This window comes from Rissa tridactyla, chromosome 9 (genome assembly GCF_028500815.1).
Source record: "Rissa tridactyla isolate bRisTri1 chromosome 9, bRisTri1.patW.cur.20221130, whole genome shotgun sequence".
Taxonomy (NCBI): Eukaryota; Metazoa; Chordata; class Aves; order Charadriiformes; family Laridae; genus Rissa; species Rissa tridactyla.
Window position 1 is genome coordinate 26,863,426 of NC_071474.1, and position 12,881 is coordinate 26,876,306.

At 61.8% G+C, this 12,881-nt stretch overlaps 1 protein-coding gene across 2 annotated transcripts; it reads right to left on the reverse strand.

Moving 5' to 3' along the window:
• Nucleotides 1-4,894: 4,894 nt before the first annotated feature.
• LOC128914480 (sestrin-3-like) lies at nt 4,895-12,778 on the reverse strand. Of its 2 annotated transcripts, none has more exons than XM_054213478.1 (9): nt 12,610-12,778; nt 9,621-9,824; nt 9,223-9,405; nt 8,264-8,500; nt 8,070-8,181; nt 7,714-7,817; nt 7,089-7,279; nt 6,622-6,766; nt 4,895-6,302 (listed from the first exon to the last, which is right to left on the reverse strand). In XM_054213478.1, the coding sequence occupies exons 1-9, from the start codon at nt 12,673-12,675 to the stop codon at nt 6,213-6,215; spliced, it is 1,332 nt and encodes a 443-aa protein (XP_054069453.1). In that variant the 5' UTR covers nt 12,676-12,778; the 3' UTR covers nt 4,895-6,212. The 2 variants fall into 2 exon arrangements, with proteins under 2 accessions (XP_054069453.1, XP_054069452.1); XM_054213477.1 differs by having other exon boundaries at nt 7,699-7,817.
• Between the last annotated feature and the right edge of the window lie 103 nt (nt 12,779-12,881).

Consider the following 12,881-nt stretch of genomic DNA (forward strand, 5'->3'; position numbering starts at 1 on the left):
CTCTGTGTCTCATGCAGTTTGTTCTTTTTCCCTGGTGAGGAACAGTTTTTGTTGGTTTTTTGGGGGTTTTTTTGGTGTTTTTTTTTCCTTGCCCTCAGCTTCTTTCCTCTGCTCTCCTTCCCTGTTAGGACAATCCCTGGGTGAGGTGCCCCTTGGCTGGCCAGAGGTGGGAGGGTGGCAGTGTGACAGCCCACGAACGCTCCGCTGTGCTCTGCAGTGCGTGCATCCCCTTGTTACAACTTGCTGGCAGTGCCTGGGGACCCAAGTGGGGTTCCCAAGCCCTAAAACTGGCCCTGGGGAGTTTTTAACTTCTGCAGGACTAGTCTAGAGACATCCTAGCCCCTCGGTTCCTTGCCCTTCTAGGCCTGAGTGCAGAAGATGACTCTGGTTGTTTTTATAGAGCTGCATTCAAAGATCTTTGAGTGTCAGCAACTCTACCTGGTATCTCTAGGAACAGAGAGAGAGAGATTTGCTGCTACTCTCTTCTTTCAGCTACCCCATCAACCAGCAGGTGTTGATGCTTAATTAGGACAGATGAATATGTGAGGGGGCTTTTATTTTTGCTTGCATACCCCAAATCCTCCATGGGGAAAAAGGAAGGTTACTACAGCTGGGGAGCATTTTTGGTAGTAGAAGATGATGGCTTGGAGCTGCCCCTCAAAGGAGGCGGAATGTCACAGCGGAAGCCAGGAGCTGGTCATTCCTTGGCTCTGCTCAGAGGTGTGCAAGTCGGTAAGAGGCCTCTCCGGGCAGGAGAAGGCTTCAGCTAGGTGCTTTAAGGGATCCTTCCTTGGCATAAGGCAAGTAGGAATGCAGATAGAGCCTGAGCCAGTGAAGCAACTTGCAAGTAATGTGGTGGAGCCCTTGAATCAAACCAGCATGTCATTCCCAGCAGCTCTGCCTTCTTGCAGCTGGGATGAGGCTGGAGAATGTGCTGTCCTCTCTGCCTCAGGGGTGCTCCGGAGAGGTCGTGCAGAAGGCTGGTCATGTTGCTTCAGAGCGGAGGCAGGTAAGGAGATCAGAGAGAAACGGGGGAAGGGGTGTAGAGCTTGGATTCCCCTGGCCTGGTTAGACATGTGGAGAGCAAGTCAGGGATGTCTTTAAAACGACTGAGGAAAAAGTCTCATTCGTGAAATTGCACCGTATGTGTACAGGCAGAATACTTGCCTTCAAAGACTCGGATACTCAATATTCAATGATATCTGATAAAGAATACATGTTGAAAAATAACAGGGTCAAAATAGTTAATGAAATAACCCCGGAAGGGCTCTTAAGGCTCCTGCTTCAAGATTTAAGCCAATTTCCAAAAATGGTGGATTAGGAGGAGATCCTTAGGGGATCTCCTAGGGGGTCTGTCCCTCAGCTGTTCCTTGGGCACTTCTTAGTGCTTCCTGCAAGGACGTCATGGTGGGTGCTGCTGGAGAAACAAAACGCCAAGGGAGGATTTTGCAGCTGTTGATAGGATCAGCAGATGTGTTCAAAACTTGGCATAGAACAGGGGACCGTGCGTTGCCCCCAGTAGCCGTTAACGCTTTTTCTGCTGATTTGAGCATTGGTTCGTGACACTTAAGCATTGCCAAGGGGAGCAAGGCACAGGATAGATGCCAGACTGGGACCTGGGTGCCTTGGCTCAGGGTCACTTTTGATGCATGTGATGCCGTCCGCAGTAGTTGCCTGGAGTCCTGCCGTGTCACTACGTCCTGCTGTCTTCTGTCCCAACAGCTGTGGGGGTTCAATGCACCTTCTTTGCAGTAGCTCAGCCTTTCTTGCAGTCTTGGAGACTTCGTAGTTCTCCCCCGAGTTGTCACCATAAGTATTTTGGCCCGTGGAGTAGCTGCCTCCAGAGCAGCAGTACCTGAAGTCAATGCAAAAACTTCACCAGCTTTCCTGCTCAGCTTAGGTTCTGGCCAGAAACCTGCTTTGCCCCGGCCATGTGCTGCTCAAGGAACTCTTCTGTGGCTCCAGTGATGGGACCACCTGTGAAAGCACAGCGGGGAAGTTGCCCTGCTTCGCATGGCTCTTGTGGTGGAGCAGCCGGTGCCTGGGGAGGGCAGGCTTGGGGGTGGGGAGGTGGCGGGGTGCACGCTGCCGGCTCCAGAGCTGTCCTGGCAGGACAGCCTGACCCCAGCTCCCATGTACTATTTTTTTCCCCCTCCACTGCCGTGGTAAGACCAGCAGCCGTAGGCCTGGCTTTTAACGGGTGGTTTGTAGGAGCTGTGACAGTGCCACTGCTGCAGTGCAGCTTGCTGTTCTCTGCAGGCTGGGACGCACCATTCCTCCCACCACGGGGACGGCTCGGCTGTGACAGAAGCAGTCCTGGCCGTGCCTGCCGGCGCGCCTTTCTGCTACAGGCTGTTGCACGAAACTCGGCGACTGCTTTGGACGTGCGCCTGCGTCCTCTCCTCAGTAATGCCAGGTAAGGTCACAGTGGCCTGGCTCCCGCATGGGTGTGCTGGATGTGCTGGAGGGTTCCTGCAGAGGAGAGGTACCCTGGGCTCTGGCAGTTTTCCAGCCACAGGGCAATAGAGAGGAATATCCTAGTGGGAGCAGATGAAGGGGGCAGGGGCACCGGGGCAGGGTCCCAAGCGTTGAAGTTGCCAGGCTCATGGCGTGTCGCGTGGCTTCCCTCAAACGGTGTAGTGTCTGCGCTGCCCTTCCCCGGGAGCCTCAAAGCCTGGCCTTGGTGAGCGCAGCAGCTTCACAGCCTGGCCAGGCTCGGGAGAGGAGCAGGGCTGGGTGATCAGGTGAAGGACCAGCTCACGGGTTTCAAAAGCTAAGCTGTGGTTACTGGTGTGGGTGTAGAACTGCCCTGAAGCGTCTGGTCAACGAGACCCTTAGAGGCTCCTCCAGTGACACAACCCCCCATGCTTGTTACCTGCTACAAGACCTACCTGGGACATGATGGCAACGGTGCTGGCTGTGCAGGGATGGAGTAGGTGGTTGCTTCATCACTTGCTTTCTAGCACTGAGATCATGTGGGATGTCTTCTTGTCAGGGAGCTGAGGCTGGCAGTCTCCCCTGGCCTTGCCAGCAGCTCTGCTTGTTTCTGGCCAGGGTTGACAGCCCACGGAACCCTTTGTCTTGCTGATGAGACGGGTGCTTGTCCTGCAAGCTGGAGGTGCTCTTCGTGCGCAAATGGGGAGAGGTGGGGGGCAAGAGGGAACCTGCTTCGCATCTCCTGGGGATGGGCAGCCCTTCACAGGGCTTCTCCCTTCCCTCTCCCGCGCAGCGCGGGATGATGGCGGGGGGTGAGGATGCTGCTGCTGGGAGCCAGCCCCGGGCCCCACAGAGCTGCGGATGCGCTGTGGGAGCAGCGAGCCCAGCGGAGAACTGGCTGCTGCGGCTTTGTCCCAGCCCCGCAGGGGACAGAGCTGCTTTTGCAGGGGCAGGGGAAAGGCTGGCACAACGGCCAGCAGGCAGGCAGGCCGCCATGGTTTATCGGAGCGCTGGGCCTGAGTGCGAGCAGGTCACCCAGCTGCCCCAGTGTGTGCCCAGCCCTCGCTGGGGCTACATGGTGGAACAGCAGTGCCTGTCCCAGTACAGTCGAGCCAAGCCTGGTGGCAGCTGTGCCAGCACCAGTCACCCCAGCAGCAGCGCTGACTCAGCCGGTACTGCCCAGCACCAGTTGTCCTGGCCCTTTACTGCCCAGGCACCAGCTTGTCCCAGTACAGGCTGGCCCAGCCCCTGCGCAGGTTCCTCCAGCCCGTGCTGGAGGGATGAGTGATAGAGAGCAGCTCTGCGGAAAAGGACTTGGGGGTACTGGTGGATGAAAAGCTGGACATGAGCCAACAATGTGTGCTCACAGCCCAGAAGGCCAATCGCATCCTGGGCTACATCAAAAGAAGCGTGGCCAGCAGATCCAGAGAGGGGATTCTGCCCCTCTACTCTGCTCTCCTGAGACCCCACCTGGAGTACAGCGTCCAGCTCTGGAGCCCTCAGCACAAGAAGGACATGGACCTGTTGGAGGGGGCCAGAGGAGGCCATGAAGATGATCGGAGGGCTGGAGCCCCTCTGCTATGAAGACAGGCTGAGAGAGTTGGGGGGGTTCAGCCGGGAGAAGAGAAGGCTCGGGGGAGACCTTAGAGGCCCTTCCAGTCCCTGAAGGGGGCCTACAGGAAAGCCGGGGAGGGGCTGTTGGCAAGGGCATGTAGCGACAGGACGAGGGGCAATGGTTTTAAACTAGAGCAGGGTGGGTTTAGATGAGACATTAGGAAGAAGTTCTTTACAGTGAGGGTGGTGATCCCCTGGCCCAGGTTGCCCAGAGAGGTGGTGGAGACCCCATCCCTGGAGACATTCAAGGCCAGGCTGGATGAGGCTCCGAGCAACCTGATCTGGTTAAAGATGTCCCTGCTCACTGCAGGGGGGTTGGACTAGATGGCCTTTAGAGGTCCTTTCCAACCCAACACATTCCATGATTGTGTGCTGCAGGTGGCTGGGGAAAGAGCTGGTCCTGGTTTCTGGCCTTGCTCCCTGGGCACCTGCTTGGGAGTGCAAGCAAAATGCTTCTTCCTCAGCTTCCTCAGCAGCAGCACCCACATCTCGCCCACCTGTGGCCAGGGACCTGGCAGGGGAGAAGCCAGTTCCTGCCCCTGGCACCCTCCTCTTTGCCAGAGCACCCCTTGAAAAACCTTCCCTCTTTTCCTATTGTACACACAATGCTGCGGGAATTGCTCGTGAGCCTGTGAAGAGGATAGAGCTGAGCTGAACAGGACAGGTCTAGCCTGTGCCCAGCTGCTGGCCCTGGACCCCACCATGGCTAGGAATGCTGGGTTTCCTAGAGCTGGAGCCATCTGGGGGCTGCAGGCAGCCAGGCCCTGCTGTCCTGCCTTCAGAGGAGCCCTGGAACTTTGGCTCCCCTTCCCAACGTCTGGCAGAAATAAAGCACGCGTCCATGTCAAACATAATATATTTATAGCAAAAATAGGCTTTTTCTGTAGCTTCCATACACAAGTTTTTCTCCCTGTACATTTACGCAGTAAACAGGTCAACTGAAGCAGCGTGCGCTGGGCTGACTCGATGGCTGCCCTTGCTTCAGGCTCCCCTTTCTCCTGGGTGGCCTCGATCCCCTTTCGTGGTGGCTCTCCAGGGCCTGCGCTGGGTCCCTCATGTCCCATCCCTGCCCCAGGGCTGTGGCATGCTGGGGAGCGGTGGTGCAGGCAGAGGGCAAGGCTCGGCCATTGGCTGCCTCTGTTCAAAGGGGGCCAGCCCACGGCATCCCCCCCAGCCCAGGGTCTAGGAGAAGCTGCCCCTAGCTCACCTGCATCCTCCACCGTGCTGTTAACCAGCAAGTGGCTGGGAACAGGACCTCAGCCCTTTCATGGTGGCAAGAAGATAGGAGCCGCGTTAATTCAGGAAGCCTCCCTTGTTCCTCCTGCCCCTCCGCTGCCTGATGGGAGGCAGAGGAAGGGGTGTGGGGCAAGCTCCCCAAGGGCTGCCCAAAGGCTCCCACAGAAACCAACCTCGAACCTGAACGCTGTCAGAGACCTCCTCACCCCGCTGTCGGAGAAGGCAGAGCACCCTGCCAGAAAAAGCTTCACAGTTTGGCATGCGCCTGGGGCATCGCTCGTCCATCCCCGAGGGGGTTTGGCACATAGACCTAAAGGAGGGGACACACGGGCCACAAGCGCGTCCCCATCCCATCCCAGGCTGGGGAAGGGCCCTCTCTCGGAGCTGGTGCTTCTCCCACCTCAGGACACTGCAACGCACCTGGGAGCTGCCCCGCCGGCCCCGAGCGAGATGCAGCAGCCCGCTGAGGCCGGGCGCTGGAGGGTGGCTCGCAGGCAGGGCAGCCACTGCAGCAGAGGGAAGGAAGCCAGCTCTGCCCTCCCTGCGGTGGCCGAGGCTCCCACAGCAGCCAGGCGAGAAGCTTCTGCTCCTGGTGGCGGGGGCCATCCCTCTAAACTGGCCCCAGTCCCCTCCCGCCTCCCTCTCCCCATCTTTGGCAGTCCTCCTCAGCCGTGTTCAAGTCTCCAGCATCACACTGACATCTCAGCAGCACGCACTTCCCTCACAGTTTGGTAATTGCACGTCACGGGGCTACTCAGCGAGCCCCACAAGGTGTGTGTGGGGGGTGGTTTGGGGGGGGAAGGAACAAGACAGTCAAGTAAACTAAATTGAGTAATCCCTCGCCGTCCATCCCAGCGCGACGGGTCACGCACGAGTCCAGGGAGAGGACGCTGCCCGGCCCTGCCGCAGCGCAGCTCCCCGCCATTCTAGGAGATCATGTACTGGGTGATGGCCTGCAGCGCGTACAGCAGCTCTGCCTGCATTCGGGCTTCCAGGATGAGCAGGTTCACGTGGACCTAAGGGGGAAGGCAAGAGAGGTTCAGGCGGCCACAGTGTGCTGCAGGCTGCAGCGCGAGGAAATGCCCATCCGGGCTAGTGAGTCTTTTGGTAGGGGACAAAACGCCACCAATTTTTCTAGCACAGGCAGCTGCGCTTTCCTGCCACGTTAAGCCCGGCTCCTTCCAAACAGCCAGTTTCCACTCCCCCTTACCTGCCTCAAACTGGTTTTGGCGGCTCCAAGGTTTTCCATACACCTCCCGAAGCGCCCCAGCCCCCAGCCCCTGCCCGCTCCCAGCCCCACCGCCGCCGGTCAGAGCCAGGGGCCGGCTGTCCCACCTTTTCACTGTGCTTGAACTGCTTCCAGAACCTGTCAAACATTTCCGAGTTTGTCTTCTCTGGGTAGCAGGTTACAGTTTTAATGTAAACTTTGAGCATTCGCTCCAGGAGCTGATTCACTTCCGCGTAGTCGTAGTCGTCGTACCTGCAGGGAGCACAGGAACGAGTCACGGCCAGCACCGTGTCCCTGCGGAGCACCTCGCCTGCGGTCTGCCCAGGGCATGGCACGGCTGTGGAGCAGGGGGACACACAGCAGTGGCCACTAGGCACTGAAGCCCCATCCCCAAAGTGCCCTGCCCTGCCCAGAGAAGCTGAGCAACTCTTCCCTGCCTGGCCCAACATCCAGGCGGGTGATTCACCTCCATCTCTTTTCCAAGCCCACCTGCAAGGCAGCCCACGTGCCCTACCCTCCTCCTGCCTGGGTCAGCTCAGTTTTCTCCCCTGGACCGCGAGGTTGGTTTCCCTACCTAATGCCGAACATGCAGTGGATGTAGTTCCAGATGCCCCGCTTGAAGACGGAGGGTTCGCAGCCCTGCCGCTTGGCCATGGCACTGCTTTGCAGACCATCCACCATCCGAAACTTCTCATCCAGGAGATGCCCAATGTCAGAGTAGAGCCGGTTGACCAGCGAGAAGCCGTGGTCTTCCCAGGAGTAATCCTGTTGAGCACAGCAAGAGGCTTTTGCAACTGCAGAAAGGAGCCTGGGACACGTTCCCAGGAAGAAGGGCTGGAGACCTGGGGTTGCAGCAGAATTCAATAGCTTTTCTCTGCCACAAACAACAACATCCCTCCGCAGGCAGCTTTTGAAAGATGTTGACCCCTGCCTCCGTGAAGGCGATGTCAAAAAAGCCAGCAGCCCTTGGAGACAGAAGGGACGGGTCACCTCCCTCTCCCCAGGCCTCATGGGGCAGGTCCCCTCTCACAGCTGAACTTCCCCGCTCGGGCATTTCACAAAAGCAGCTGCACCAGATGTGGGCTGAACAGGCACCCCCGCGACCGCCTGCTCCCCCCCGGGAGCGGAGAGGAGAGGAGAGGTGACAGCCCGGCTGCTGCCCGCCGAGAGAGCAGGAACCTCACCTGGACTCTGAATACCTGCGTCTGATCCTCGTCGCGCCGGGCAAAGTCCTGGTATCCAAAGTCAGGGTCCTGCATGTAGCATGCAAGGTTGGTGGCACCGGTGACTTCCCCATCGGCATCTGTGAGAGGGGAGAGCCCCATGGAGGGGTCAGAGCGATGCTCAGCTGCCAAGTTCCCAGGCGCAGCAGGCGTCGAAAGCCAGGCCTTGCTGCCCCTCAGCCACAGCCTTCTTTCCCCCACACCAGCATCCAAGGAACCCCTCTCCGAACCGTACATCACAGAAAATATAAGTACAGACTCGGAGGAGAAGCACCCAGGTTTGCCACACGAACTCCCATCCTGCACACCCACCTCCGCTCCCTGCCCCTCACCTTCCTCTCGCTCCTGCTGCAGCAGCCTCGTCTCCTCCCTGCCCTCGGTCTCCACATGGATCCGCTGCATGCGTTCCCGGAGGGAATCCAGCTCCATGCAGGAGTCCAGGGACTGCACAGACACAGGAGATGAGGGCAGCAGTCCTGGCCGTGCTCCCCATCCCCCCGCAGGCCCCCCCCTGCCAGGTGCTCACCCGCTTGCGGTTGATGCGCAGCAGCTCCTGGCTGCAGCTGTTGGCGGTGGTGGCTTCGCAGAAGCACTGGTTCCCGGGTGATAAGGACTTCAGCGAGCCCCGGCCCCCCGGCCCCTCATCCTGCTCGCAGCCGCAGCCGAAGACAAAGCTGGCGAGTGCGTGGCAGTGTGCCAGGAGGACGACGGCGTGCACCAGCTCCGCCAGCGACCAGCTCCACTCGCTGATTTTCAGCAGCTTCTGCAGGACACGGATGGACCAGCGATGCAATGCGGGCAGGGTGACAGCACCCTCTGGGGATGCTGCTGTCCCCACCGCTGCCCTCACAGAGTCACAGACTGGCAGGGGTTGGAAGGGACCTCTGGAGATCACCCAGTCCAACCCCCTGCCGGAGCAGGGTCACCCACAGCAGGTGGCACAGGAACGCCTCCAGGCGGGTTTGGAATGTCTCCAGAGACGGAGACTCCACCACCTCTCTGGGCAGCCTGTGCCAGGGCTCTGCCACCCTCACAGGAAAGAAGTTCCTCCTCATGTTGAGGTGGAACTTCCCATGGTCAAGTTTGTGCCCGTTACCCCTTGTCCTGTCACTGGGCACCACTGAAAAGAGCCTGGCCCCATCCTCCTGACACCCACCCTTTCAGTATTTATAAGCGTTGATAAGATCCCCCCTCAGTCGTCTCTTTTCCAGACTGAAGAGACCCAAATCCCTCAGCCTTTCTCCATGAGAGAGGTGTTCCAGCCCCCTCAGCATCTTGGTAGCCCTTTGCTGTCCCCTCTCCAGCAGTTCCCTGTCCTTCTGGAACCGGGGAGCCCAGCACTGGACACAGCACTCCAGATGTGGCCTCCCCAGGGCAGAGCAGAGGGGGAGGATGACCTCCCTCCGCCTGCTGGCCACACTCTTCTTGATGCACCCCAGGACGCCATTCGCCTCATCCCTGTCTGATGCCCCCCACCCCCAGTACCTCAATGTGGTCCTTGGTGATGAGCCACGGCCGGTGCGCCAGGATCTTGTTGATCTCATTGAGGTTGCGGAGTTTGGGAGGGATGAAGTCGAGGCCGCGCAGCCACTGGGGATCGCCCCCCGCCCGCAGGAACTGCAGCACGTGCAGGTTCACCAGGTAGCGGCACTGGTGCCGGGCGGCCGCCTGCAAGAGCAGCACATCAGCATCCCCGTGCCGTGCCAGCGGGACGGGCGGCCTGGAACCTCGCGCCCACCTCTTGCCCAACCTCTGGGACATCATGACTTTGGCCTCTGCAGAGAAGCCGGTGGCACGGGCCATCAGGTGGAGGGAGAGCGGGGAGCCTGGTGGGGTGAAGCAGAGCCCCCCTGTCCCCCGCGACAGCTCCTAGCAGGGCTCACCATGATGGCAATGTAGTGCCGGCAGTCGAAGGGCAGTGGGCCATCCATGTGCAGTAGGTAGTGCTGCGTCTTGAGGAAGCTCTCGAGGTACTGCGGGTGGTAGCCCATCTGCTGCGTCACCGCCTCCAGCCGCCCCCGGCTCGCCAGCACCTTCACGAAGAGGAACTGGGGACGCTCGGGGTCGTTGCCAGACATCTTCACTACCTGCGGGGAACGGGCTCGGCTTAGCTCCCCCCAGAGCGGCCCTCGCCGCAGCAGCCCACCCCAGGCTCCGCGAAGGGCTGGGATCCCCTCTCCTGGCTGGGTGCTCCCGGAGGGACACCGTCAAGACCGAAGCCACGGTGGAGGGCTCAGGCTCGGGGACGGGGAGCTGGGCAGAGCACTGCCCAGAGGGGTCACCGCTAGCGGGAGGACAGGCTGCAAGAAACACCGCTTGGTCTCTGCCTGGGAGAGGGTGAGCGGAAGCAAAGGGCAAACTGGGAGTGATGGTTCCTTGCAGCCTTAGAGGCAAACGCAAGGCCAGAGCAGGAGAAACACAAGAGAGAAAACACGTGGCTGTCAGCACCGAGCCCTCCCGCCCAGCACTGGGATGGGGGAGAGCTGGGGAGCCAGTGTGGAGCCGCTCCCAGGCTCCCACACCGGCAAGCCAAGGGACAAGCAACGTCCTGGCACCCACCCCACGGTCAGGAGCACACGGAGGGGCTCAGAGGTCTCCCGCAGCGTTGGGAGCAGGTCCCGCAGCACACAGGTGTGTGGCACAGCTGGCACCGGGTGCACCCACCAGTGAAAACACAGACAGGCAACTTGTCGAGGGGAGGCCATACGTCCCCAACAGTGCCCGCCCCAGCCCTGAGCCTGGCCACCCCAGCTGTGGTGGGAGCAGAGGGTAGGGATGGGCAAAAGGCGCCCAGGCAGCGGCTGCACCCAACAGCCCCATTGCGGCCGTCCATCCGACAGCAGAGTCTGCACCCACAGCCCGTCCGCCCCGACGCAGGGCACAGCAAGCGCTCACCCCTGTCACACAGAGTCACGGCTCCCGCTGGTACACGGGAGCCCAGCAGCACCCTCGGGTGCAGTGGGGGCACCTCCCCTCCTGGGCTCCAACACGAATCTCCCATGGGAGCCACTGGCCCCACTGACACCGCCGTCACCTTCCTCCCGCCCATCTCCCCTGCGCAGTCACCTGAAGGCTGGTGACCAGGCCACAACGGTGGCACAGCAGCAAACCAGGAGCGCGCCTGCAAACCAGCCTGTGCTCCACCATGACCCCGGGTTGTCACTGCCGGCCAGGACACACGCACAGCCCTCGGAGCCCCCACCAGCACCCCCGATGCCCCATGCTCCTCGCCTTGCCAATCAGAGGGCTACATCAGGCCTTAATTTCTGCAGCAGCCACCACGTTTCATGCCACCATGAGGCGACCGGCGGGGACAGCAAAGCTGCGGGGCGCGGAGCAGAGCACCCCGGGGCTGAGCCGCACAGCTCGGCTGTTTCCTACCCTCCTGCACTTCTGAGGAACGCACCATGGCTCAGGCATCAAGAGATTTACCTGATGCCATGTGGAGCTTCCTCTTGCTTTTGGCCGAAGGGGTTAAGAAATAAAAACCCAACCCCAAATTAAAATGGGGAAGGATGAAGAGCGCTGGCTTCTCTTGTCCCACCGGGGGAGGTGCAAACCAGAAGCAACCTGTGAAAGTCCCCCGCAAAGTCCCTCTGCTCAGGGAAACAAGCTGCCCTGCGGACACCCACGGGGCTACAGCCACTGGTCTTCTCCTTCCAATGGGCAGAGGTGGAGGAACCGGGGGGGCCTTTCTGCTCCCCGGGGGAGAGTGGTCCCCAGTGAGGAGCCATGTGCCCAGCCCACCGCTCAGCCTCCTGGGCCACCAGCTCTCCTCGCTCTGCTTGCCCGGGTGAGGATGGAGCAAGCGACCAGGCAGACACAGCTTGCAAGGGAGGATGAAGGAGGGTGCAGGGCACCCCCACCTCAGCCCTCCTCCCCCCGTGGGCTCTTCCGCCAGCTCCCCACTGCACTGGCACCGCCACCCACCTCCCCCCTCTCGCATTGCCCCTGGTGCCACCTTCCTCACCCTCCACGGGCATCACCCTCCTCCTCCTCCCCTGCGCCCACTCGCAGCCCTGGGCGGTGGGAGAACATCAACCTCCCTACCCGGGGCGGGGGGGCCTTCCGTGCATCCAAGTCCCCCGACAGGCCCCCCGACACACCGCCAGCCTCACCCTCTCCCTGCCCGGGCAGGTGCTGGCCGGCCAGCCAATTGCCGGGCAGCAGTTTGCATGTAAAGCAGGCAGGAGGACGGAGGAGCCCAGCCGGTCCTGCGCCCTGCGCCCGGGAGTGAACCCAGGCTGCGCCGGGAGAGAGGCCGGGGGACGCCCCCGCCTCGCCTCCTGCCCGGCCGGGCAGGACCCCGCGGTGTGGCTCCCCCACAGCCCCGGGGCTCCGTTCCTCCATGGGGTGAGACCGCAGCTCCGCCGGTACCGGTGGCTCCGCCGGTGATGCTCGCTGGGGACGGGGACACGGCGGGCACTTCTCGCCCGGCCCCCAGCCCCGGTTCTCGAAGGGACGGGGGACGCGCTAGTGCCCGCGGCAGGGGTCCCCGCGGCGGTGCCGGGCCCGGTAACCGGGGCCCCATTGTGCGGGCGGCGGCGGCAGCGCCCCCGGTGCGCGGCGCGGGCAGTGCAAGCGGAGAGAGAAAAACAAGTTTGATTGGCAGTGATGGAGGCACGGCGCCTCCCGCATCCCGCACAAAGGGGACGGGGACGGCGCCGCCGCACCGGCACCGGTACCGGTACCGGCACGGGGCCGCCGACCAGCGCACCGGGAGAGCCCGTCCCCGCTGGCCCCGCGCACCGCGGGAGGGCGGCGGGAATGCCCTGGCGAGCCGGTGCCGCAGCCCGACCGGGCCGGTGGCGGCGAGCAGGGCCGAGCCCGGTGCTCCGGTACCGTCTCCGGTGGCGACGGGGCGGGTCCTACCTGCCCCGGCAGCCGCTGGCACCGGCTTCCTCGGGGGTGCTCCACGCTCTGGGGACACACGATCATGGTGAGCCCGTGCCGTGAGGTGCCGGTACCGGTGCCGGACCCGCCCGCCCCGTCCGGTCCGGTCCGGTCCCGCCGGCGCCGAGCCGGGCACCGCTGCAGCCGGGCGGCGGGGGGGCGTGCCCGCAGCTCCGCCTCCGCCAATCACTGCCGCCGGGGGGCGTGCCCGCCGCGCCGTCTCTGCCAATCACTGCCGTCAGGGGGCGTAA